Raw genomic sequence first — 27,206 nt, 5'->3', positions numbered from 1 at the left:
CCCGATGCATTTGTCGGTGGGAGGTAGGGCTGGAACACGAGACTGCATGAGGCCTTTGCTCTAAGTTCCAGAAAGCGCAGAGAAGTTCGCTCTGGACTGGCTCAGGAGGTCTGGGTTTGGAGCCAGAAAACCTGGTTCTGTTTCTGCTCTGCCCTTTACCTGCTGTGCTCCCTGCAGCACATTGCTTGCTGTTTCAGTACCTTGGTCCAGCAGAAGGGTCTTATGCAGGCACTGCCTGGGACCTGCGTCTCCAGCATCTTCAGCCTATGGCCCCCTCTGCTGGGGCAACTAGCAAGTGCGAAGGGAACCCTAAACCCTGCCTCTCTTTTCTGTCCTAGTCCTCTCTGTCAGAGTTCCTGGTGATTCTTGGGGACTCGGGTACGTCTCCATATCACCCACACACATTCACAAGACTCAGAAGAACAGAGAATCCAACACCCGATGTGACCACTCTGGGGGGCTTTGCTGCCCTCTGCACCTGCTCCTCTTAAGCGGGCACAGCGGCATAGAGACTTAGGAGAGTGGAGACAGCAGGAAGCCTGGCCGGTCAGAGGGAGATAGTGCCCCTCTTTGCCCCTCCGTTAGGAGGTAGTCTGGCTGCTATTCATTTTGAGCTGCCTGGGATGGATTTGAAATGCTGCCAGGAGAACTTGTCCCCCAGGAGTACAGTAACCATGCCATCTGAAGGCACGGACCGTGCACATCCCAGCCTGGAGCAGCTGAGCCTTTACACACAGGGAAAGGCAGCAGAGTCTGGAGAATTCAGCCCCGTGGGGAAGGAACTGTTCCTCAGCATCTCTGTTTGGACTATCGCCTTGTTCATTTTCACCCTCACAGTGTGCTGCAGGCATTCCGCCCCCTAAAACAGGACGCACAGTGGCCTTGACATAACTTCTCAGTTCAGTCTTGAAGAAAGAACACCCCTCCACACTGCAACCATGGAGCTTCCTTAAATCAACCCAGGTCTTTGCTTAAGGCCTTCAGTAGCTTCTGTTTGCGGAGTCTACACTGGAAAGCAAGTTAGGATTTTTCTGATCTGGTCCCCGCTCACCTTGTAGGTTCCATTGCAGTCACTCTCCACCTGAACCCCCGCGCTCCAGCTGCCTCTAACTTCCAAAGACCCCCTTCAGCAGCTTCTCTGACTGTATCTTCTCGGAGGTTGAATTAATTATTAGGGATCTGGGGTTCCTAAGCACGCTTAGCATTTCAAAACGATAGAAATTGTGTAATGTTTTCTTTTGTGTTTGTGCACACATGCCTCCCCATTTGTGAGCCTTTGGAGGGCAGGAACCTAGTGTCCCCGACTCAGGGCATGGCTCAAGGCTCCATAAACACTTCCTATGCAAGTCGAATCGAATCATAAAGACACAGGGTCGACTGAGCTGGAACAGGCAGCTGCCTCTGGGGGGGTCCTTCAGGCGCATGGGCAGATCTGCCCTGGCGCCAAATGGCCCCGAATGGTAGCCCTGTAGCTCTTTCTCTCTCCCTGACACTTCTCAGTGTGTCACTTCTAGCTCTCCTCCTCCTACCGTTCGAGACTTCAAAGCTTCACAGCAGAACTGTAGGTTTCTTGAGACAACAATATCCATGACTGCTAAATAAATAAGCTATATTCACAGACAATTCAGCAAAACTAGGTTTAGTGAGAATGACTGAATTCTCACCAGGAGATTGATGGCTGCGCACAAGACCTCTGGAAGGCAAAACAAAACACACTTCTTTATTTTAAGATACTTTAAGACTTCTAAAAATATTCGAAAAACAGAATTCATGTGTATCCTTCATCCAGCTTCCCCTAATGATAACAACTTTCAAAACCACAGCCCAGTGATCAAAACCAATTAACAACAGCGGTATGATACAATTATTGTTGCTTACGTGAATTTCACCAGTTTTCCTCAAATGTTCTTCTGTTTCAGGATCTGCTCCAGAATCCCACATTGTTCATGGTGATTGTGTGTCCTCAGATTCTTCCAATCTGTAAGAGTTTCTCCTTCTTTCCTTACTTTAATGACTGACATTTCTGATGGAGCTTTTTATTTGCTTCTGGTTCCTGGTTGGTTTCTAGAGGATTGAAGTTCCTGGAGGTCTGCCTTCAGCATGAGTTCTGGATAAGTGCTGCTTTTTCTTTCACCCCTCTCATTCTCCTTGGTTCCCTCGGGATTCTCTGGAGCAAGAGTCAGAGGAGGGAAAGCATCATGCAGAGGTGATTAGTGTTTCTTGACTTGGGTGTTAGCTGTCATGTTCCGAGTTCCCAGTCACGTCTGCAGTTAACTATGCAACTGGCCATGCGTGTTGACTTCGGGATGGATGCAGATTCCCTCCCGTTCCTCCTTTTCTGCAAATCTTTCTCCATTCCTCCCCTCTCCCATTTGTCCCCTGTTGGTGACAGAGTAGAGGAGGCTCCAGGGCTGACAGACCTGGTGCACACACTTCCCTGGAGTCATGCTCTGGGACACTTCTGCCAGGTTGCTGGTGGGGGAGTCAGTGATTGGGAAGTGGGATAGTGTGCTGGTCCCTACAGTGTCCTGCACTCACTGGTGGGGTCACGTGGCCCATGAGGGTAGGGACAGGAGCAGGAGCCTGGGCGAGCAGTCATCTGGGGTAGCAAAGCATCAGTCAGCTCAGCCCCCATCACATTCAGAATGTGCTCCTCTAGTGATGAGTCTGGGCTTTCTGAAGGTCAGTGGAAGGATGTGCTAGAACCCATTCACGTTCATTCATTCATTCACTCAAATATTCATTCATCTGTTTATCTAACCAGAGCATACCCTGGTTGGTTATCTTTATTATTTGTTGTTGCTGTCATTGTTATCAACTCCTAGGTATGGGGACACAGGGATGAATCAGACTCAGGCAGGGCCTGAGTGCTCATAGAGACAGATAGTCTGTAGACGATCTCAGTGCCATGTGATAAAGGCTCTGTTGAAGGGGTGTATTGAATTTATGGGAACAGGGGAGAATGAAGAGAATGAATGACTTAATTATGACAGGAATGTGCAGTGGATGGGGCAGGGGACCCTAAAGGATTTAGAAGGGTTAGGGTAGCAAATAGGGAAGGGACTGATTTTTTTTCCAGGGGAACAGCATAAGCAAAGGCCTGCAGTGGAGAAAGCCTGTGATTACCTGAAGGAATTGGAAGCTCCCTACTCCTTTACCCCTTTATTCGTTCATCCATCCATTTGTTGTGGACTGTGTGTGCTGGGCATAGGACCACCAAGGGGAGGTGGATCTGGCCTTGTCTAAGGGTCTTGGTCAGGGCAAGCAGACAGACTATTATTATGAGAGCAGAAATATATACTGATTTCTTAGGGAGGAGAGAGTGATGGGTGAAGATGGCTTCTTGGAGGAGGATATCTTTGAGGTGGAATTGGGCAAGTGAAGACGCAAAGAAGGGACTCTTTACTGAGAGAACAATGTGTGCAAAGGCCCAGAGGTCATGGGCTCATTAATTCACTGACTATTTCCATTCATTCAGCAAATATGTACTGAGTGCCAGCCATGTGTCTCTATCACACATAGGGGTTACAAAGGGAACAGTTATGGAGCTTGGGTTCCAATGGAATGTTTCGATCAGTTTAGGCTAAGTTATGCTGTGCTAACAAACAGCCCCTCAAATCGCAGTGGCTTGCAAAAATGAAAGTTTGTTTTTTACTCATGTTATATGTTCATTGCTGAGGCAGAGAGAATAGAGTTGGTGCAACCACAAGCTTGTTCTTCAAGTTTCTGCTCCAAAATGGCAAGTTTCACTCACATTCAACAAATTGAATCACCCACCCAAGCTTGACATCAATGGGTTGGGTATGTGTAATTCTCCCATAGGGAAGGGCAGTGCATATTTTGACTACTAAGACAGGCTGCCATTTGTCTGAGGAAGGGCTAACAGCTTAATGTGACAGTGTTTGGCATGAAGGCAAGTATGGCAATAAAGAGATTAAAATGTTAAGGAAAAGCCAGATTATGCAGGGCCTTGGGTAGTAGGCTGAGGAGTTTAGGCTTTGTCATCTGACATGGAGAGCCATGGAAAGTTTGAAAAATTCTGTTTGTGGAGCTTAAGGGAGTGCAAGCTCTGATATGCACTGGAGACAAATAACTTCAGTGAAAGCAGGAGAATGACTGGTGGGGGTTGAGGCTAGAGGTAGAAAGAGCAACTGGGGAATTTGGGGAATACCATAGTAGAGAAGGAAGAGGGCACTAAGGCTGGCACAGTTTAGAGGAGAGGGCTTCAGGAGATGTCAGGAGCAAAGTCAAGGGAATTTGTTCATTAGCATATTGTTCAACATATATTTTGGAAAAGATAGAATACACAAGTAAGTGAGTACATATACTTGGCCTTGTGTGCCAATGATGTGACCAATAGCCAATCACTTTTAAAATGAGACGGGGCGCCTGGGTGGCTCAGTCGGTTAAGCGCCTGACTCTTGATTTCGGGTCAGGTCATGACCTCAAGGTCTTGAGATGGAACCCAACATTGGGTGCTGTGCTGGGTGTGGAGTCTGCTTAAGAGTCTCTCCTTCTCCCTCTGCCCCTCTCGCCCTGTTTGTGCACACTTTCTAAAAAATAAAAATAATAACAATAATAATAAAAATAAAATGAGACAGACCGTGATGAAATATCTCTCCATTAAAAAAAATGTTGATTTAAAGAAATGTATATTTACATACAGCAATACTCACTTTTTTGGGGGAGTACACTTCTATGATTTTGCCAATACATAGGCTTGGTTAACCACTGCTACAGATAAAATACTGAACGGTCCTGTCACCCCCAAAATCTCCCTTGGGCAATTTCTCTGTTAGTCAAATCCTCCTTCCTTGCCAACTCCTGGAAATCCTGATCTGTTCTCTGTTGCTCTAGTTTTGCCTTTTTCAGATGTTGTATAAATGGAATCACAAATATGTAGTCTTTGGAATCTATCCTCTTTTACTTAGCATGATTCATTTGAGATCCATTCAAGTCGTTGTATGTATCAATTTCTCCTTCCTTTTTGTTGTTCAGTAGTATTTTGTTATATGTACTAGAATTGGTGTGAAAGGAAGGGGGGAAGGAAGGAAGGAAGGAAGGAAGGAAGGAGAAGGAAAGCAAGCAAGCAAGCCCCAGATCACTTGTCACCCTTCTCTGTGCTCTGCAAAACGTTAGCTGCTTTCAGCGGCCTGTGACCTGCAAGCCCCAGGTGGGGCTTTTTCCTCCTGACAAACACTCTCCACCTGAAGGTCGTCTTCTCCTTAGCAAGGAAAACCCTTGAACTCAAAGGTAGAACTTTTGTTTTTTCCCTTTGATGGAAAGGAAGACTCACTTCCGACTCACAGTCTCATCAAAAAACAAGACTTCCTTGCACAGCTTCCTGTGTAACATCGTTAAATGTCCCTCCAGGAACCATTACTCAGGAGTGTAATAAGTCAATTTTGCTTTTAATGCTGCAAGCCAGAAAAGCGCATTGTAAACTCCTGTGAAATTTCCGAATGTTGGTGCTACAGAGCTTTCCCAGACATCCCCAGATGGCCTCAGGATGGGCTGTGGGAAAATGGTTCCGGCTCTTTCTCTTACAACTTTGAGAAAGAGTGGGATCCCTGGGTGGCGCAGCGGTCTGGCGCCTGCCTTTGGCCCAGGGCGTGATCCTGGAGACCTGGGATCGAATCCCATGTCAGGCTCCCAGTGCATGGAGCCTGCTTCTCCCTCTGCCTGTGTCTCTGCCTCTCTCTGTGTGACTATCATAAATAAAAAACAAACAAAAAAACCACACAACTTTGAGAAAGAGTAATGTAGGGTATTTCTATCCTTTTGCAGAATCGTATGAAGATCACCTGTCTGGAAAAACAGGTTTTTCTCATTACATGGACTGCAATTGCTCTGCTGCAGAAAGTTCATGGAAATTTGGTGTTAAAGGACTCCAAATAAATGCTTTCAAAAATAAAAAAAAAAACAATCAAATTAATAAACCTTCTAGCAATAGTTTTGCCTGGTTCAAAAGCAATGGTTTTAAAAGCAGTTTGGTTAATTAATTATTTTATTTTATTTTTAAAATATTTTATTTATTCATGAGAGACAGAGAGAGAGAGAGAGAGAGAGAGAGAGAGAAAGGCAGGGACACAGGCAGAGGGAGAAGCAGGCTCCATGCTGGGAGCCTGATGTGGGACTCGATCCCGGGATTCCAGAATCACCCATGCCCTGGGCTGAAGGCAGGAGCTCAACCACTGAGCCACCCAGGGATCCCCTAATTAATTATTTTAAAAATATTTTATTTATTTGAGAGAGAGAGAGAGAGAGCAGAGAGCACAAGCAGGAAGTGTGGGGAGAGTGGGCAGAGAGAGAAGTATACTCCCCACTGAGTGGGGGGGGGTCTAATGCAGAGTTCAACCCCAAGATACTGGGATCATAACCTGAACCAAAGGCAGAGACTTAACTGACTGAGCCACCCAGGTGCCCCAGTTTGGTTAATTTAAAAACCAAAAAGTGTTTTTTAATAAATTGGAAACTCATTTTTTTAAAACAAAAACTCAATGTTAAAAAAATGATATTTGAGGATAAACTTTGCTTATCATATTCACTGTTTTTCAATTAGAAGAAAGTGATTATCTATTAACATTAAATTAATATCCTTTCTGATTATAAACATAGTGCGTGCTGAAATAGAAAATTTGGAAAACAGAATTAAGAAGAAAAGAAAAATTCCTAATAATTCCAAAACCTGGAGATGAATATCTACTAGTAAGAAAAAAAAATGGGATCCGACTATAAATAATGCATTGGATTCTGCTTTTTTTCTCGACTTTGAGTTCAGCTCAAGACCACTATGTGATAACATGACTTTTAATGGCTGCCCAGTATTTCTTTTTATGTATCTTCCATAATTTACCTACCAATTTCTTGGATATTTCCACTGTTTCTAATTTTTTTTGCCTTGTACATAACCAGAAATTATTAGCCTAAGCTAAAATATTAGCCTAAGCTAATATTTAGAAGGGGGATTGCTGGGTGGACTAGGGTTTTGGTTGTGAGCACCAGAGACTCAGTCCATCACCTTGAGGACAGTAGGATTTATTATTGTGTGTATCCTTGACCTGGGAGGTGCCAGGAGCCAGGGCACTCAGGGATGGACATTGTTTCTGACTCAGAGTCCATGCTCCAGGATTGGTTTGGTGAAAGGGCAGGGAAGAGCAGGAGGGCTGGGCATGGACCCTGAGGCAGGGTTGGTGCCAGGAGGGATTGTGCAGTGGACTGTGACCTTATAAGGCTCCCAGCCAGGCCAGCAGATCCCTAGGAGTTGAGATTCTCAGTGCCAACAGGACTGCTGGAGGTCATAGGTGCCCTGTTTCCTTAGGAAGGTGGAGAACTAGGTCCTAGGCTCTCCCACATCAGAACCTGGCTCAAGGGGAGGGACAGAGCCAGAGCCTAACGTGGGTTATGGGGCTGGACTTTGTCGCTGCCTCTCTGATTCAGGTTTTCTGTCAAGGCCCAGACTGCTCAGAGCCTCTGGTCCACATCAAGATATCTGGGTGCACTGCACTGCGGTTGCGGTTGCTGCTGAGCATTCGTTTATGCCATGCGCCCCCAAGTGGTCATTTTTCCCAGGACCAGCTAAATAAAGATGGTTAGCACTTCCTGGTCCAGCCTTCAACCCCCAGGTCTGGGTAAGTCTCCTACAGATCCGCATTTTTGGGGAACCCAGGACGGGGATTCTAGCCCTAGCCTCTAACTTACTGTGTGGCTTTGGTCATGTTGCACCCTTTCTGGGTCTCACTTTAGTCTTCCATGAAGAGGAAGGTCATGTCGGCTTCATAGATTTGACCTGGGATAAGGGAAAGGGCTTTGAACCTCTGCTGCTCCTGTGTACTTTTGCCAGGTCCAGGGCCCAGGTTCACTGAGGCAGTGTGGTTAGCCAAATACGGGGAGCACCGGGTTTGTGCCCTACTGTGGTGTCTACCACAGGCTGCGAATTCAGAGGCAAGCCGTTGCCTTCACAAAAATCACTCCTCCAACCTCAGGATAAACAGGAACCAAAGAGAAGTAACTAGAATGGCTGAAAGTTCAGAGCCAGACCCTACTGGAGGGTTGGAAGGCTAAGACGTGACTTGAAGCCTGGGAGGCTTCTTGGAGGAAAAGGTAGTGGACAAATCTCATGAGCTCCAGGTGATGGGCAGCTCTGAGTTCAGAGGGCAAGGCTCTGAATTAGACAATAGATAGGTAGGAAAACAGAGCTCAAAAACCAGCCTAGGTGGTGGTGGTCGGGTTGACACCAACAGGAATGGCAGAATAAAAAAAATCTTGTTTTCCATAAAAGGAATGAGAACACTGGAAAAAATTGTCAAAATCAACTTTTTTTAGCCCTCTGGAAATTAATCAAATTCTATCAACAACTCTGGGAGTGTTAATTCATGAGAAGTGGCTAAATCTTGGTAAGAATAGGGTGTTTTAACTTACCCTATTCCATTTCCCTCTCTTCACCCTGCAGTAGTCTTGAAACCTAAGAGCCCCACCATCGAAATGAAAATCAATAGCCTAGCAGCTACTGGAAGGGGAAGAGTGGTGTTGGAGCTCCTCCAAAGCCCAGTTCCCAAGTAATTGTCATTATTTGACCTGTTTGGTGGTCCTTAGAAGGCCTTGTTTGAAAGCTTGCTTTTATTTCCTCTGACCTGAAATTTGCTCAATGCAAATGGCTTTTTTTCCTGAAGGTATTTGTTGAAAACAATCAGTGGTAATCCTTTGACATCACAACTGCCTGAGGTAGTGATAATAACTTGGGCAAATAAGAAGATGACCAAAAATCTTAAAAGGAAAAATCAGGGAATGGCTGTCCACTCATTTAAAAATCTTTGGTATATTCCTGGGAATCTAAAAAGCCACACACATGTGTAGGTCGAAGCACATGCCCCAGAGAGACCAGGGGAAACCCTAAGCGTTCACTTCTGGTTGACCTTGAGGCTCTGTGCAGTCAGAAAGGGAAGACTGAGTTGTAAAACTGCCTGCCTGAGCTTTGAAGAAGTTTTGCGACATACACACAGTGCCTTTTAGCAAGTGCTGAGAGATTTATTGGTTCTAGGCATTTAAGGGGGTATCTACCACTCATTAGCTGACTACCACCAAGCAGAGACTTCAGTGGCCACACACAGTAAAGAGTATACATTTTATAGCATTAGTTTAGGAAATCCACTAAACAAAATGTAGCAGCAACAAAAACCAAAACTAACAAACCTTGGAGGGCAAGGGTATGGTTTCCATAGTTGCCATATTATATTATTTAAAATATCTAACTCTCTACCAAAATTATGAGACATACAAAGAAACCAGAAAGTATGGCCCATTCATAGGAAAAAGGCAATTAATAAAAACTATCCCTAAAGAAATCCAGATGTTGGACTTACTAGACAAAGAGTTTAACCTAGTTATTTAAAATACTTTGAAAAAACTAAAGGATACCATGTCTAAAGAACTAAAGAAAAACGTGAGGATTGTGTCTCACCAAAAAGATATCAGTAAAGAGGTAGAAAGTATTAAAAAAAAAAAAACCCAGAAACTTTGGAGTTGAAAATATAATAAACAATGGGCAGCCTGGGTGTCTCAGCAGTTTAGCACTGCTTTCAGCTCAGGGCCTGATCCTGGAGACCCAGGATTGAGTCCCACATCGGGCTCCCTGCATGGAGCCTGCTTCTCCCTCTGCCTGTGTCTCTGCCCCTCTCTCTCTGTCTCTCATGAATAAATAAATAAAATTTTAAAAAATAAAAAGAAGGGTATCCCTGGGTGGCGCAGCGGTTTGGCGCCTGCCTTTGGCCCAGGGCCCGATCCTGGAGACCCAGGATCGAATCCCACATCAGGCTCCTGGTGCATGGAGCCTGCTTCTCCCTCTGCCTGTGTCTCTGCCTCTCTCTCTCTCTCTGTGTGACTATCATAAATAAATAAAAATTTAAAAAATTAAAAAAAAATAAAAAGAAAATATAATAAACAAAATGAAAAATTCAGAAGAGCTCAAGAACAGATGTGAGTTAGCCGAAGAAAGATCAGTAAACTTGAAGATAGATCAACTGAGATGATCTAGTCTGAGGAATAACAAAAACAAAAAGAATGAAGAAAATGAACAGAGCCTTAGATATCTACTATATATATCAAACATACTCATATATGCATAATGGGAATCCTAGAGAAGAGAGAGAGCTAGAGAGCGTGAGGGGCAGAAAGAGTATCTGAAGATGGACATTATCTGAGATAATAGCCCCAAACTTCCAAATTTGGTAAAAATATTAATCTATACATCCAATAAGTTCAATAAACTCCAATAAGATAAGCTTAGGATTTATCCTAGACACATCATAATGAAATTATAGAAGATCAAAAAGGGAATATTCAAAGCAGTAAGAGAGAAATGATTTATCACATACAGTTTCCTTAATAAGATTAGCAGCCAATTTCTCATCAAAAGTCAGGGGGGCCAGAAGGCAGTGGGATGATATTCATAGTGCTGAAAGAAAAGGGTTATCAGTCAAGAATTCTATATTTTGGAAAAATAAAGGAGAAATCAATGCCCAGATAAGCAAAATGGAGAGAATTTTTCACTACCAGACTTTCCCCACAAAAATTACTAAAGAGAGTCATTCAGGCTGAAATGAAAAGACACAGTAACTTGAATCCATATGAAAAAATAAAGATCAGCAGTAAAGGTAACTATATAGGTAGATATAAAAATTTAGATAGGCATATTTTTGCGTGTAACTTTCCCCCCTCCTATCTGATTTAAAAGACAACTGAATAAAGCAAATAACTATAAATTTGTGTTGATGGGCTTACAAAGTATAAAAATGTAATATGTTCAACAATATAATGCAAAGGAGGAGAGAGAGAGTTATATAGGAACAAAGTTTTGTACAGTATTTAAATTAGTAAAAATTCTAACTGGATTGCTATAAGATTTTAAATACAATCTCAGGGGGAACCACTGAAGAAAAAAATAAAGTAAAAGACATGACAAGAGTTAAAATGGTACATAGAAAATACCTATTTAACATAAAAGAAGGCAGTAATGGGGTAATAGAGGAACAAAAAAGACATAGAGAAAAATAGGAAAACAGCAGACATATATCCTACCTTATCAGTAATTACATTACATGTAAAAAGATTAAACATGCCAATCAGGGGATCCCTGGGTGGCCTAGCGGTTTAGCGCCTGCCTTTGGCCCAGGGTGCGATCCTGGAGACCTGGGATCGAATCCCACGTTGGGCTCCCGGTGCATGGAGCCTGCTTCTCCCTCTGCCTATGTCTCTGCCTCTCTCTCTCTCTCTCTCTCTCTCACTATCATAAATAAATAAAAATTAAAAAAAACATGCCAATCAAATACCAGAGATTCGTAGGATGGATTAACTGCCACCATCCAATTATATTTTGTCCACAGAAGACGCACTTTATATTAAAAGACACAAATTGCTTGAAAGTAAAAGGATAGAAAGATACACATCAAAAGAGAGCTGGAGTGACTATACTAACATTAGATGAAAAAGACTAGTTAAAATTGTTAGCAGTTACAAAAGTACATTTTATAATGCTAAAAGGGTCAATCCTTCAGGATGGTGTAACAGTTATAAACCTATACGCCCCTAACAACAGAGACTCAAAATACATGAAGCAAAATTGAAGGGAGAAATAGACAACTCAACTATAGTAGTTGGAGATTTCAGCACCCCACTTTTAATAATAGGTAGACTACTAGTAGACAGATCAGTGAGGGATAAAAGACTTGAACAACACTACAAACTGGCTATATCTAACAGATAGTTATAAAATACTCTATCACCAACAGCAGGATACACATTCTTCTTAAGTGCACACAGAATATTCTCCAGAATAAAACATGTTAAGGCATAAAACAAGTCTGAAATAAGTTTATAAGGACTGAAATCATAAAAATTATGTTCTCTGACCATAAGGGAATGAAAGTAGAAATCAATACAGTGGGAAATTTGAAGAATTGATAAATATGTGAAAATTAAATAATGCATTCCAAATAACCAAGGGATCAAAAAGGAAATCACTAAGGAAGTTAGAGCAGAATTGGAATGAAGACAAATTTACTCCTGAGAGCCTTAGAAAATATCCCTGGAGGTCACAGTCCCCATGAAACCCTGTTGGTAGGGGTCAAGGAGCAGGGGCCTTGCTGAAGTGAACTTCAACCCTTACCTCCCCAATTCAAGACCTGAGTCTGACAAGGTTTCCTCTTCTCATTTTGATTGTGAGGTTTTCCAAGTAGGCCTCCAGTGTTGGGTGCAGGCCCCCAATACAGTGCCAGTTGCTCACTCCTGTCAACCAGCCGATTAGAGGCTCATTTCCTCCCTCACTGCTGATGAATCTCACCTGCCCTGATTCATTTTCCAAATGCAAATGGTGCGGCAGCTCCAGCTTCCAGAGGCCCCGCCTGTTGTGTAGGGTGGAGGTGGGACTGGGAAGCCTGTACAGGGGCAAGTGAAGGCCCTGGGCTCTGGGAGGAGAGGCGGCGGGTCTAGGTGTCCATTGTTATCCACTGCTGTAATGCAGAGAGAGTGTCTGAAATCCTAATTGCAAATGTCCCCTCACGCCCAAGGGTTCCTTTGATGATGATGTGGTGGTGGCGATGTATATGTATGTGTTTCACGAGCTTTCTAAGCTCTAGGAATAAAAAGAATTTAAAGACTTTTCTTTATTTAGTTATAAAAAAATACAGTACGTCCCATGCACCAGTGTGGCCTATATACAGTCATTATCACTAGAGTAATTACTACGATGATAGGAAAAAGAAGGTTACAGGAATTTGTTCATCCAACTAAAAAACCTGAATTAAAATTGCTAACCTAAATAGCAGCCCACTTATTATGCAAAAACCCTTATTCTATGTTTGTGAGAGCTAGAATTGTGTCAGTATTATTAGTAAAAAAAAAAAAAAAAAAAAAAGACAAAAACTAGGTATCAGTTAAAAAAAAAGTCAGTGTTATCTACAATCTCCTGAAGTGTGAGGGCCCTTGTCCAGAGGGGAACCTTGGTCCACAACCGAGGGTGAGTGAGCTGGAGAGTTTCCGTCCTTTCCTGCCCTCTCCTGTCAAGCGATGCCATTTCTCCAGGACATGTTCGTAGTGGAATGTCCCACGTTTGGCTGAAAGTGGGAGACGCACGGACGGCCACAGGGTGTGGACAGGCAGGTGCCTTGCCTTCTGCAGGCTGTGCCTGGGGGTGGGGCCCTGGGGCGGGGAGGGGGGTGTTTCCTGAGATGCGGCAACCATGAGGTGTGTAAAGGCAAACAGCACGGTTCCGTTGTGCGGTCAGGTTTGGGTTTGGACTTTGGCCAGACTTGCCGAGGGTCACTACGCGCGGGCCTTCGAGCCAAGAGAGGAGGAATAGATGGAAAAAGAGAAAAGAGGAGCATGAATGAGTGACTGGGCGAGGCACACGGGGGACATGTGTTGCGCTCCCAGGACATCTGCCCGAGTGCGCGGGCAACACCGCAGCGGCTGCCGAGGGGTGTGGGACGGGCGTCACGGCCACCCCGGGCCCTGCCCACAGGTGCAGTGTGGAGGACGGCCTCGCGGCGGCAGGTCCCGCTTGGGCCCCCCTGTGCCTCCAGGACGGCCTCGCGGCGGCAGGTCCCGCTTGGGCCCCCCTGTGCCTCCAGGACGGCCTCGCGGCTGCTTCACAGTTCAACAGGCCGTTTTTCCCGCCTTTGAATTTTGAGGGCGTAACGCGGCAGGAACGGGCGTGGCCGGGCGGCGAGGTCCCCTCGGGCCGTTCGTTCGCTGGTTCGTTCGCTGTCGAGGGGCCGCCCCTGGGGGAGGCTGGGCGTGGCGGAGGGCTTGGGGGAGCGTGGGGAGGCCGGGGCAGGCCGGGCTGACGCTGGGCCGGTCCCCGGGCTGCTCCAGGCGGGCGCCCTCCGCGCGGCCCCCGGGGCTTCGAGGGAGCTCCCCGCCCCCGCCCCCGCCCCCACCGCTGGCAGGAGCGCGACGGCCGAGCGAGCGTGGGGCGGTCCTGGCGAGGGGGACGGGGACGAGGAGGGGGACGGGGAGGGGGACGGGGAGGGGGAAGAGCGTCCGGGCCGGCGCCTCCGGCATCGCGGCGGCGGCGGCGGCGGCGGCGGGCGGGCGGGCGTCACGGAAGTGCCCGCCGGAGCTCTGGGGCTCTGGGGCGCTCGGGGCGCGGCGCCTGCTTCCCGCGGAGCGTCCCGAGCCCGGATCCGCGCGCCGCCGCCCTAGTAGGGCAGCTCCTGCGGGGGCTCCGCGCGGTACAGCTCGGCCAGCATCCTGAAGCGCGGGCCCCAGTCGCTGAGGAAGTCGTAGTCGACGTCCGCGTCGGAGGCCCCGGAGCCCAGCGAGCTGAGCGACTCGGCCACCGACTCGGCGCCCTCGTAGCCGTAGATGTGCAGCGTGTCGTAGGGCGGGCCGCCGCCGTCGCGGTCCGCCTCGTCCTTCTTCGCCTCGATCATGGCGGCCATCTCCCCCGGCCCGGCGTGCACCGCGGGCGCCGGGCGCGGCTTCTGCACCTGCGCGTACAGGGCCGGCCGCGGGGGCGGGGCGCCGCGCCGCGCCGAGTGCAGCACCGACACGTCGTAGCTGGTGGTGTCCATCTCGCCGCCGCCCTCCTCGTCGTAGGTGACCAGCTGCTCGTGGATCTCGGGCACGCTCTTGCCGTGGGCGCGGGCCTGCTTCCGCAGCCGCCGCCGCAGGAAGATGAGCAGGGTGATCACTGCAGCCGGGCACAGCTGCTCAGGCCCGGCCCGCCAGCCCTCGAGGCCCCGCACCCCCACCCCCGAAATGCCCCGGCCGGCGCAGCCCTGCGTGGGCCGACGCCGAGGGCTCAGAGCCCGGCCGCACCCCTGCCCACCTCGGGGTCGGAGCCCGGCTGCACTCCTGCACCCCTCGGGGTCGGAGCCCGGCTGCACTCCTGCACCCCTCGGGGTCGGAGCCCGGCTGCACCCCTGCACCCCTCGGGGTCGGAGCCCGGCTGCACCCCTGCACCCCTCGGGGTCGGAGCCCGGCTGCACTCCTGCACCCCTCGGGGTCAGAGCCCAGCTGCACCCCTGCCCACCTCGGGGTCGGAGCCCGGCTGCACTCCTGCCCACCTCGGGGTCAGAGCCCGGCTGCACCCCTGCACCCCTCGGGGTCACAGCCCGGCTGCACTCCTGCACCCCTCGGGGTCAGAACCCAGCTGCACTCCTGCACCCCTCGGGCTCAGAGCCCGGCTGCACCCCTGCCCACCTCGGGGTCGGAGCCCGGCTGCACCCCTGCCCCCCTCGGGGTCAGAGCCCGGCTGCACCCCTGCACCCCTCGGGGTCACAGCCCGGCTGCACCCCTGCACCCCTCGGGGTCGGAGCCCGGCTGCACTCCTGCACCCCTCGGGGTCAGAACCCAGCTGCACCCCTGCCCCCCTCGGGGTCAGAGCCCGGCTGCACTCCTGCACCCCTCGGGGTCAGAACTCAGCTGCACCCCTGCCCCCCTCGGGGTCAGAGCCCGGCTGCACCCCTGCACCCCTCGGGGTCACAGCCCAGCTGCACCCCTGCCCCCCTCGGGGTCAGAGCCCGGCTGCACTCCTGCACCCCTCGGGGTCAGAACCCAGCTGCACCCCTGCCCCCCTCGGGGTCAGAGCCCGGCTGCACCCCTGCACCCCTCGGGGTCACAGCCCAGCTGCTCCCTGCCCCCCTCGGGGTCACCTGCTGCCCCCCTGCCCCCCTCAGGGTCAGAGCCCGGCTGCACCCCTGCACCCCTCAGAGTCACCTGCTGCACCCGTCAGGGTCAGAGCCCAGCCAGCACCCGCCCCGTCCCTCCAGGGTCAGGCCCACCATCACTTCTCTGCTTTGTTTGGTCTTGGTAAGGTAGTAATGAGGTTGAGGGCCACCCTGCGTGTGGCGGCGAGGTCATGGTCATCGCCAGTATTCATTATTACCAAAAGCAGATCTGAGTCTGGACTCCTCCCGAGAAGCGCCAGGATGGTGGCACGCCCAGGGGGTCTCTGAGGGGAGCCGCTGGCAGGAGAAGCCCTGCGCAGACAATGCGATGCCCCCCGGCAGCCCCAGGGCCCGTCATCTCAGTGCACCGGGCGTCTCTAACCTTCCTCCGCAGAGGGCCGGCCCTGCCCGGTCTCAGGGCTGGTGAAGCAGGAGCGTTTATTCCCCTGGGAGTCCCCAGCCATCAGCTGAGGGGAGCTGCTGGATAAACCCCTGCTGTGTGTGTCTCACTGCTGCCCCAGGTGCCATGGCAGGAAGCCCCAGGGACCCACACTGCTAATGACTTGTCTTGACAACTTTCCCTTCATCCACTGCCTCTCTTCCCTGTTTCACCCCCACTCTTCTTTCTAGGGCTTCCTGGGAGCACTTCTGGATTAAGGCACTTGTACCCCAATCCCTGTCCCAGGATGTGCTTCCTGGGTAATCTACAACTAAAATGCTCCTAGAAAGAAAGAAAGAAAGAAAAAGGAAGGAAGGAAGGAAGGAAGGAAGGAAGGAAGGAAGGAAGGAAGGAAGGAAGGAAGGAAGGGAAAAGAAAAGAAGGAAAGGAAGGAAAGGAAAGGAAGAAAGAAAGAAAAAGAAAAAGAAGAAAGAAAAAGAAAAAGAAAGATCAAAGCTGTAGGAATTCTCATAAAGGATAGAAAGCCACTGGAGGTGAAACAATTTCTTTTTTCCTTCCCAAAGAGGCGTTAAAAAAATAGGTTTCATGTCGATAAATGCCTAGAACAGTAGGTGCTCAAAATGTATGAATTGAATGAATGAGTGTAAAGTATTTTAAAGTAGAGAAAGGCCTTGAATCCTCCCTTTCCCCCGTATCTACCCCCGACCCTTAGGCGTTCAGGGAGGTAGAGCTATCCCTGTGTCCTGGTGTGGAACCGGGGACCCTGAGGCCCAGGGTGGGATATGGGCTGGAGGCAGGGTTGCCCCCCGGGGGCCCTGGTCTCGTCCTCCTTCTGTGAAGCCACCCCCAACCCCCCCAGCGTCCCTCGCCGCCCTCCCGGCCACTGACCTGTGATGGTGAGGATGCAGAGGAAGATGGCCACCAGCGCCTGGATGCTGACACCTGCCTGCGCCGCCATCTCCTCGCAGTAGGTGAACTCGCCGTGCTCGTTGCACTTGCAAATGGTCACGACCAGCGTGCTGGTGCCTGTGAGGCTTGGCCTCCCATTGTCTGAGATGAGCACAGGCAGGTGGTGGACCTTGGCACGCTCCCGGTCGAACTGGCCGTACTTGACGGTGATGTTGGCTGTGTTATCTGGAAACACCAGGGCTGCAGAGTCAGGTTCTGCTCGGCCTGCCGCCTCCATGAAAGCCTCCGCGACTGGGCCAGCCCACGTGCAGCCTGGGCTGCTTCTCTGCCCTTTGCATCCCCTGCCTCATGTTTCGATCATTTGAGTGCGGGTCTGTTCCTCCAGAGGGGGGACACTTGGGGTAGCTGCTTGGACCTGGCCTCTGACAGTGGCATGGCCAACGTGTAAAATCCTTGCTTTCTGTTTCTGTGAGCAACTGATATATCTGACCCCCAACTCTTCCCTAACCCCACTCCAATAACAGGTGGTTCTCTTTGGGCTCAGTGCATTATTTCAAGCTTTGGTGATGGGAAAAAAAAAGGTGTTTAAAAGTCTTTTAGCACTGGGCTAACTTCAAAGGCTGTTTCTCCTATTCCTGAAAATCCATTAGAAAGTGAAAACAATGCACCTGTTCCCTGGGGCACCGAGGGTGTGATGACATAGGTAACTGAGGGTTTCCTGGGCAGACTGCAACTGGGAATGTGCTTTGACCCAAATATTGGATCCCCCTCCCAGCTCCAATCAACGGTTCCATAGACCGAAGGCTCCCCCAGAGAGCTTTTTAAACGTGCTGATTTTCAGAACCCTGCTCTTCCTTCTCCATATCCCTGCCCTCTGCCCCCATCTCCCCCTCCCACATTTCAGATTTGGTGGCTCTGGGCAGAGGCCAGATAGTTTGCCTTTTGTGGGCTCCTGGGAAGTTTACAATGCCGGTGGTCAGAGGGCTTAGGGATTCACTGCTCCAGGATTTATTTAGTCCCACGGGATCAGCTCACTCAGGAAGCTGGCCAAAAGCAAAGAAGGCCATCTTTTACATTTCAGATGAAAGCTAATTACATTTTATTAAGTAACCATGTCTATTATAGTTGAGAATAATAGCTATATGGCCACTGATCCTTTATGAGAGAAATTAGAGTTTTCTCACTATACTCACTATCCTAACAGGACATTCATGCTGTAAGTGAATCTGGCACCAACAGGCTTGCCTCCTGGTTGTACATGGGGTGCCTTTGGGGTGGCACTTAAACTTTCTATCCCAATGCAGACTGCCTCTGAGGTGGGATGGAGGTGAACGTGGGGGGGGGGGTGACGTGATGGATATTTTTACCACATTATTTACTAATGCTCGGACAGCTGAGCATTTGAATGGTCTGTCACTGACTGCCAGCACATCATGGCCAGCTTTCCAGTCCCACAGGAGGCTCCTTAAAGATGGGTATGTGGCTGATCCCCTGGGTCCGCCTCACACTCAGGGCCCCTGACCTTCCTCACAGGTGGCAGTGGCTATTCTGAACAGGGATCCTCATCCACCACAGTTTTGCCGATCAGAGATAGTCAGGAATTTCACCCCGCACTGGGTGAAGGATTGCTCTGTTCAGACCCAAGAGGGATTTTCTCTGTTTTTCTCAGGAGCCTGTTGAAGCTGTGGAAGCCTGTCTGCTTTTGGCTAGAGTTCAATCAACTCAGCATCATCACCACTCTCGTAAGCACATGCTCATCAGAAGCTCTCATCGGCCAATACTACTGACATCACAGACTCTGGGCTGTGAGGAGTGCACCAGATGCTGTCCTGGGGCCACCTGGTGGTAAGTAGTCCTCATAGCTGAATTAAGACAAAGTTCACTGTATTCTTGGCATTTTGGATTTCACATTTCCAATTTAGACTCTTTGGTAGTGACCTCAAAATTCATAGAGGATTTGCACTTGTGCTGAGTATTAGAGATCCAGCGTGGGAAGGAATCCCTTGGCTCATTAGTGAATTGAGCAACTGTCTGCACCCTGTACCTATTCTATATTCCTTGCTGACCTGAGCATCTTCTGGGGAGTATGGACTTGGCAATTTGGCCAGGGTAGCTCTGACCATGGCACAGACTGGGAAGGAGTTGTACAAAATATCCCGTAAGTTGAAGACCCCAGTCAGGATAGGCCCTCAGTTTGTTGGCTTGGTCTTTGACGCTGGGGCTTCAAGACTCAAATAACCCCGCCCCGCCCCAGGCTGACGACTATGATGCATACCGTGATTATCTGTGAGGGTGAAGTTGCTGTCCTCAGTGCCCAGGGAGAATCTGAACTTCACATCTCGTGGTGTTACGTCCTTGTCTATTGCCGAGATTTGCACGACCAGCTGGTGTATGGAAAATGGAGAATCAGGGATGGCATTGGGGTGGCTGGGGGTTTCGTGGTGGTGACTCTGGGTTCAGACCTGACCACGGTTGCATCTCACCTGCAACACTAACCTAAATGATCTCCGTGAAGCTGCTCTTTGGACTACCCTCCTCACTGGTCTACTCTCCATACGTTCCCTCTGAGCCTCAGTTTCTCTATCGGTAAAGTGAGGATAATAGCACCTTTCCTGATGGCTGTTGGGCAGTTATGTTAAGCTCAGTGAAATGCCAGCTGACTGTGGGTGGGAGGTGCTGCCTCTAAGCCTGTCCTCAGGGGGCATGCTCCACCCTCCCACCTGAGCCAGACTCACCTTGCCCTGGGCAGCGTTCTCACACACTCTGGGTTCATAGGGCTGGGCGAACTCTGGAGGGTTGTCGTTCTCGTCCATAATTTCGATGTAGACTTGCACGATGGATTCTTTGCCTGTGGGGTACCCTGCGGGAGGGGGGGAGGGCTTGTGATTCCAGCCCCAAGGGTAAAAGGTATGTGGATGGGGAATCCTAGAGGGGTACCCTTTTTGCAGGACGGGGGTGGTGGTGGTGGTGGCTAGGGATCTCTGGAAGAGAGACCAGAGATGGCATTCTGGATGAAAAGGGTGGAAGAGGAAGGGTGGGGGGCATCAAGCTTCATGCACAGGGATGTTTACTCAACAGTTGCTGTGGGAATCAAAAAGTGAAACGATGGGATCCCTGGGTGGCGCAGCGGTTTGGCGCCTGCCTTTGGCCCAGGGCGCGATCCTGGAGACCCGGGATCGAATCCCGCATCGGGCTCCCGGTGCATGGAGCCTGCTTCTCCCTCTGCCTGTGTCTCTGCCTCTCTCTCTCTCTCTGTGACTATCATAAATAAATAAAAAAAATTAAAAAAAAAGTGAAACGATGTGAGCAAATTAAAGAAGGTTTTAATTAAATTATCAAATTGATCCAATAGTTTAAGTAATTTAAATGTAATCCGTTTAAATAAAATTAATTAATTACAAATTAACTAAAAGGTAAACAAACTAAGTGAGATGGGGTTAATAAATTAAACCACTTTAAAAGAATGGAATGTGTGGCTGTTTACAATGCATATGTAAAGTACATTTAAAAGATGTAATTAAAAATATTTTAAAAAATTTATTTATTCATGAGAGACACAGAGAGAGCCAGAGACACAGGCAGAGGGAGAAGCAGCGCCTCCCACGCCCCGGGGAGCCTGATGCAGGACTCAATCCCAGGACCCCAGGATCATGACCTGAGCTGAAGGCAGATGCTCAATCACTGAGCCACCCAGGCACCCCCAAAAAGGTTTTTGTACCATGAGACACAGGTTCTGGAATAAGGTTAAGTATAAATGCAGGATATGATTTTTATATAAATATTATGATCTCACTTATATAAAAATATATATTAAAAAAAGAGACCAGAGAAAGTATACTAAAGTGCTAACAGTAATTATCTCTGTGTGGTGGGATTATGGGGGGATGATTTTCATCTCTTTTTCTGTATTTTCTCTCATATTTAAAAATGCACAACTATTTTAAGTTTCAAAAAATTGTGTGAATGAGGTTAGATGGGGAAGAAAGGGGCAAAGACTGATCTGCAAAACATGTGGAAGCCGATTGAAAATGGGGCAATGACTAAGTCTGGGAGATGCAGCAAGAAGAAGGGGCCCTCTAGGGTAGCACCATTCCAGCCTTAGTCAAGTCACCTGCCCCTCTGGGCCCTGGTGCTCTCCAAGGTAAGGCGGGAATATTAATCCATCTCTGGGAGGGCAACTGCGATTTTTCTCATGTTAAGTTTTGTTTTTTTTTTTTAATTTTTTTTATTTATTTATGATAATCACAGGGAGAGAGACAGAGAGAGAGAGAGAGAGAGAGAGGCAGAGACATAGGCAGAGGGAGAAGCAGGCTCCATGCACCGGGAGCCCGACATGGGATTCGATCCCGGGTCTCCAGGATCGTGCCCTGGGCCAAAGGCAGGCGCTAAACCGCTGCGCCACCCAGGGATCCCTCATGTTAAGTTTTGTAAGGGTACAGAAATTCCAATACTTGACTTTCCCTCCGGCAAAAGTTAGACTAGGTTGGAGAACCTAATCATTTTGAAGTTGAAAGCTGCTTCAGCTTGATTGGCATACAAATCCTCTCCCTCCCTTCCCCACAAACAGTCTTTTCTAAACATCCATGATCATAAGAATCGTGTGGTACTTTTTTGATGTACATTTCTTGGCCCCCTTTCTGAATCACTGGACCAGAACCTCCAGGGAAGCTCTATGTTTAAAAGGTGCCTTAGATGATTCTCACCACAGGGACATCTAGCAGGCTGTATTATGACAGTGGTTCTTAAAGTATAATGTGCATGAGGTTCTGATTTGGTCTGGGGGTAGCCCAAGAGTCTACCCTCCCAACAAGGTCTCAAGTGATATGGATGCTGCTGGTCCATCCACACCCTTGAGGATGGAGGCTCTATAGTATTCTAGCCAAGTGGTGTACTTCAGCAGGAGTTTAAATACCTCTAAGATAGAGATGACAGATTATGCCTATTTTGAACGAATGAGGGAAAGGAGAAAAGCCCAGGTCCCCTGGCATGTGGGGCCACTCACCACTAGAATCCAGTTCTTTAGCCTCCACTGTCAGGTTATACCAAGGGTAGATTTCTCTGTCCAGTTCTTTCTCATTGTAGATGTTCCCTTGCTTGGTTATTCGGAAGAACTGACCCTTGTCACTGGTCTTGCGGATGGAATATCTGCCAGGGGAGAGAAATTCATGGCCTCCCATTATTCTTTCCTGAGTGCAGACTCCTCAGTGTGACTAATGAGGCCCTTCAGAATCTATGGCTTGCAGCCCCTCCGTCCTCCTCTCTCTGCTATCATGTTCTACCACCTGGAGGGATTCAGAGTGGTGGGACAATCCCTTCAATGTTAGCAATGCTGCCCTGGCTGGGCTGAAGACGGTACCTTGAGACTCCCTCAGGAACACTTTGAGAGCTAAGGCAGGTGGCACTATAATCTAGTACAACAGAGCTGGGGTTGGTTTTTGTGATTAATGAAGAGATATATGGGGAACAGCCAGGAAGAAATAAAAAAGTAGCTGGAATAGATAGGAAATGATTGAAAAGAAATTTACGAAGTAAAAATTTGAAATGTTCCAGAAATCAAGAAAAAGGTATGAAGAAATGAGAGATGAATATATATGAAATATATGATATGTAATATATAATATATATATTTATTACTATTGAAGAAAATTCCAGAACCAATAGAAGAGAAGAAATAACAAAAGATATACTAAAGGAAAACTTTCCTGATCTTAAGAAAGCCTCTAGTCTACAGATTAAAAGAGGTCATTAATATCAGGCATAATTTTCAAAAGAGATAAATGTTTACATATATCCTCATGACACTTGAATTTCAAGGCTATGTGAAGCAACTGAACAGAATCCAGACAGAAAAATATGTTCTTGTGAAGAAAATCAGACTCACCCCAAATGTCCCCACAAAATTAAATGCTAGAAATTTTTGAAAGTAGGTGTCTATAGTCTGAGGATACTCTGAGGATTATGGGAGCACATGTGGTGTTACTAGCATAAGAAGGCAGAGGAACTAAGGTGTTTGTATATTTTGTATATTTATATTTGTATAAATATATTTTATATTTGTGTTTGTATATTTATACAAGAACTCAGGAAATATATCACCCATAGAGATGGGTCCCAAAAATATTTTATGAAAACTTAACTTCATATGACTCAGAAATGTCACAATATAAAGAAAAAGCCTGCTTTGACAGGAATCAAAATGAAACATTTGATTTCTTTATCATGCATAGGAAAGCAATCATGTGTGTGTGTGTGTGTGTGTGTGTGTGTGTGATATTTTAAAGTAGAAAATGTCCAGGAAAACATTTTAAATTTTATAGATAGAAGAGAGTTTCACCGGTAGAAGTAAAAATGGATGTATTCCATCCAAATATCCAGGAGAAAAGAAAAGAAAAGACTCTATAGCAAATATGATGGAAAAAAAAACCCATTAAGTTTGAGAAATGAGAAATGTACAAGATAAAAAAGTAAGCTCAAACATATCACTTATGATGACAAATGTAAATAGGTTAAACCCAAAGCATCTCAGTGTAGATTAAAAAGCAAAACCAATTACACTCTATTTTCGAGATATGACTTAATGCCAAGTAAAAAGCAGAAGTTCGAAAAGTTGAAAGTACAAGTTGGAAAACTCCTATCCGGCAAAGACAAATAATATGAAAAGAGGACCAGCAAACTTAACACTAGGCAATGTGAGGGCAAAGTATTTAGCAGAACAAATTGGGTAATTTCATAGGGATAAAAGTAATGAGTCATAATGAAAGTAAAATAGTTATGAACCTTTGTAAATAGAGATATTAAAATACATAAAGCAAAATCTTAGGTATTCTAGAAAAAATGAACACAAATACAGTTGTGTTATATCACAGAACAAGTTAAAGCAAAAACAAAAAATACCTAACTGGTGGTAAATGAAAAGAAAAAAAATTAAATCAATGTCTTGAAGTAAATTCTTGGATCAATAAAGAAATAAAAAAATGGTCATTACAGACTATTTAGAATAGAATGGCCACAAAAACTGTAGTAGTCCCAAAACTTGTGTGATGTGGCCCAAATTTCCATTTTTGGGGGCATGTTTTTTTGACCTTAATCAGAAGACCTGTTATCATAGTAATATTAATTCTCTCCAAATTGATATGATTTTCATTAGAATTCTAATGACTTCTATACAATCTCATTTTGGATAGAAGTGGGTGATGAAGTGGACATGGTGTGATCCGAAAAATTGTGAAATTAAAAAAAACAGATAAAAGAATTTTATAGTTTGTATGAGAGAGTGAATATTAAAAACACATAAAAGCTACAGAAAGTAAAAAAGTAAGGTAGGAACTTGGCTTATATCTACTAAGTTTTAATATAAAGCTGCTGCAATAAAACTGAATGGCTTTGCCACAGAATAGTAGACAGAAAAGGATTCAGAATTAGATTCTGGTTATTTGTATTATATTATATTATATTATATTATATTATATTATATTATATTATATTAATTATAATTACTTGAATTTATTTTATTATCTATCTATAAAACAAAGGTGGGAAAATGTTGACGTATTTAATAAGTGGTGCTAACACAATCAGCTACCCCTCTGGAATAAAATGAGATTGGATTGAAGTCAAATATTTTATGGCTCTAGAATGCATGAGTTAGAACTATAGTTTTGGTCCCAGAGGCTCAGAGTCTAGTGGAGATAGTCTAGCTGGTGATGAAGTGGGCATGGTGTGATCCAAAAAATTGTGAAAGTAATCAAAACCCCCAAACAGAGAGACAGGCAGACAACAAACCCACCATAAATGTACATAGATGTTTCTATGGTCACGAAACAACCACCTCAAACCGTGAACATCAGTTACCCGAGAGTAGGGGTTACTGATGTTTTCTTTGTAGACCTTTGTGTCATTTCACTGTGTGAACTGACTACTTTTTTCCTTTTGTGATCTTGGGAAGGCAAATTTAATAAAACATGTTTTGTAAAATGGTTTCACGTCTGTCCTCTAGTTGGTTACCCTCTTGACCATCAGATCTCTCGAGATGGACCTGTGGGAGCCAGGTCCAAAGAATAGCCGCTCCAAGGTAGAGCAGCCCGTGGCCGGCTCTGATGGCCAGGACTGTGCGGGCTAGGGGTGCCTGGGAAAGACAGGATCCCACGTGGCTGCTCGGGTCGGTAGAATTGCTCAGGCTTCTAGTCCTGCCTCAGCCATGTCCCGTGTATGTGCCAGGAGAAGCCACTTTCCCCAGTTGAGTCCTGGAGTCAGGACGTTAAGAACCTCAGTGCTAGGATCCTCATGATCAGCACCACCCTTCCACCCTCCACCCCTTACCCAATGCTCCGCCGAGCTGCATCGGGGTCTGTGGCCGTCACCGAGCCAATCAGAGGTTTTTTCTGGTTCTCCCGCAGCTGGAAGTGGTAGAAGGGCTGGTGGAAGTTGGGGGGCTCGTCCACATCTGTGACGTTGATGATGACGCGGGCTGTTTTTTGGATGGAGACACTGCTCAGGTAGTGGAGGTTGATGGTGGGGTCTGTGGCCTCGATGGTGAAGACGTACTGCTTAATGTATTCATAGTCCAGGGGCTGTGGAAGGGGAAAGCACGGGAGCACCTGCTCTGAGCCACGCATGTGAGGTGTGATCTTCACAGCTACCCTACACGTTTGCCCTGGATGACACCCATTTTATGGATGGGGGCCTGTGGCCCGAAGAAGTGATGTTTCCAGGCTCATCAGGAGAGGGGCTGGGGCGGGCTGGCTGTCTTTGGCTGCTCCCCTACTGCGTCTCAGCAGCCTCATGGCGACGCCTCTGACCCTAACTCTGTGACTGGCCCTGTTCCAAGTATTGAGGACACACAGTGAGTCTTCCCCACTCGCCACGAGCTTCGATGCTGTGGAGGCCACGTGACTCCCCTGGCTGTTTCCAGTCCCCAGTGCAGGGCTGGATCAGGGACAGCAGCAGGAAAGTTCTGCTGGAGGATTGACCTGGCTCAGGTACAGGGGTTCTAGAATGTCCCATTTGAGATGGGTCATCCTGGCCTAGGTACCCCAGTCCTTAGCATGGCCATTCTAGAGGTATTTGGTGTCCCTTCCTTCCTTTTCCAGATTCAGTTGGTCTGATTGCTCTGTCTGTCCACAGTAGGCACTGCCAGTGGCCACCCACATCCCCCAGCATGCACTGTTCCCTCCCTAGCTATGGCTCTGTGCTGCAGGTGCCTATAACACTACCAGGGCTCTGGTTTGGCAGGTGCCCAGGGCGGGCCAGAAAGTACAAGAGTGAACGCCTCCTGGAGCCCTCAATCAACCCCACAGCTCACTCTCCCCCAGCACCTGCAACCCTGAGGACTATCCCACCCCATTCTCCAGATGTCCCCAGTGGACTGTGCCCACTTGCCTGAAGCGATAATCTGATGTTAAGGTTTCATGTGGTACTGCTCCTGGGGCATCTGGGATCACTTCCTAAGTAAATTATTGACACCCAGCTCCTTGCCTTAAGTTTGCTTCTGGGGTAACCAGTCTCAGGCACTGATCCTTCTCTCCTGGCTCCCCTTCCCAACTCCATGGTCACAAGCTCCTAAAGCACATGGCCAGCTCTGAGCTGACCCACAACGTGTACCTTTGATGGCCTCTGACCTTGGAGCAGCCCCTGGGTGAGTCCTGGTGATGTGGGGAGCCCCAAACTTTACATCTGATGTCATTGCTGCTTGTCTACAAACCTTCATGGGCTTGATGATGCCCTCATTGTGGTTGGGGTCCGTCTCGATGGTGAAGGTGTCCCTGTATTCACCCTGCACGATGCTGTACTTGGTCATCCGATTCTGGGGCTCATCTGAATCCTCAACGAACAGAGAGCCCAAGGAGCTGCCCACACGGATGTCTTCAGGCACGGCAAATATGTACTTGGCTGATGTAGATAGGGTGGCCCCGAGGGCATTGGGTTAATGAGACAGACAAGGGGGTTATCCCTTATACTATCCCAATACATTTTTATACAGGAAAGGGGCACAATAAAATAATAATAATGATAATAGTAATACTACCATTGGAATTCGGGGTCCCAAGGCAAAGAGGTTCTGCTCTATCTATCCATCCATCCATCCATCCATCCATCCATCTAACAGATAGTAATTGAGCACCTACTGTATGCTAGGTACTTTGCTAGGGGACCTGTCATTTGACAAGAGAGACAAGTCCTACCCTTAGGGAGCTTCTGTCCTGTACAGTGAGGCCACTTCAGGCTATCCT

At 47.6% G+C, this 27,206-nt stretch overlaps 1 protein-coding gene across 1 annotated transcript in view; it reads right to left on the bottom strand.

Annotated features, from left to right (window-relative positions):
- Positions 1-14,182: 14,182 nt before the first annotated feature.
- Positions 14,183-27,206, bottom strand: part of CDH5 (cadherin 5) — a 32,087-nt gene continuing 19,063 nt past the window's right edge. Inside the window, exons 6-12 of the mRNA XM_055306155.1 lie at positions 26,678-26,865; positions 25,297-25,547; positions 21,980-22,122; positions 19,713-19,837; positions 19,253-19,361; positions 16,957-17,202; positions 14,183-14,689 (exon numbers count right to left, since the gene is read on the bottom strand). Of these exons, the coding sequence (XP_055162130.1) occupies positions 14,196-14,689; positions 16,957-17,202; positions 19,253-19,361; positions 19,713-19,837; positions 21,980-22,122; positions 25,297-25,547; positions 26,678-26,865 (1,556 nt within the window). The 3' untranslated portion in view covers positions 14,183-14,195. The remainder of the gene's footprint in view (positions 14,690-16,956; positions 17,203-19,252; positions 19,362-19,712; positions 19,838-21,979; positions 22,123-25,296; positions 25,548-26,677; positions 26,866-27,206) is intronic.

Source organism: Nyctereutes procyonoides, unplaced genomic scaffold (assembly GCF_905146905.1).
Source record: "Nyctereutes procyonoides isolate TBG_1078 unplaced genomic scaffold, NYPRO_anot_genome, whole genome shotgun sequence".
NCBI classification, from domain to species: Eukaryota; Metazoa; Chordata; class Mammalia; order Carnivora; family Canidae; genus Nyctereutes; species Nyctereutes procyonoides.
This window is presented reverse-complemented; position numbering and strand designations above follow the sequence as displayed.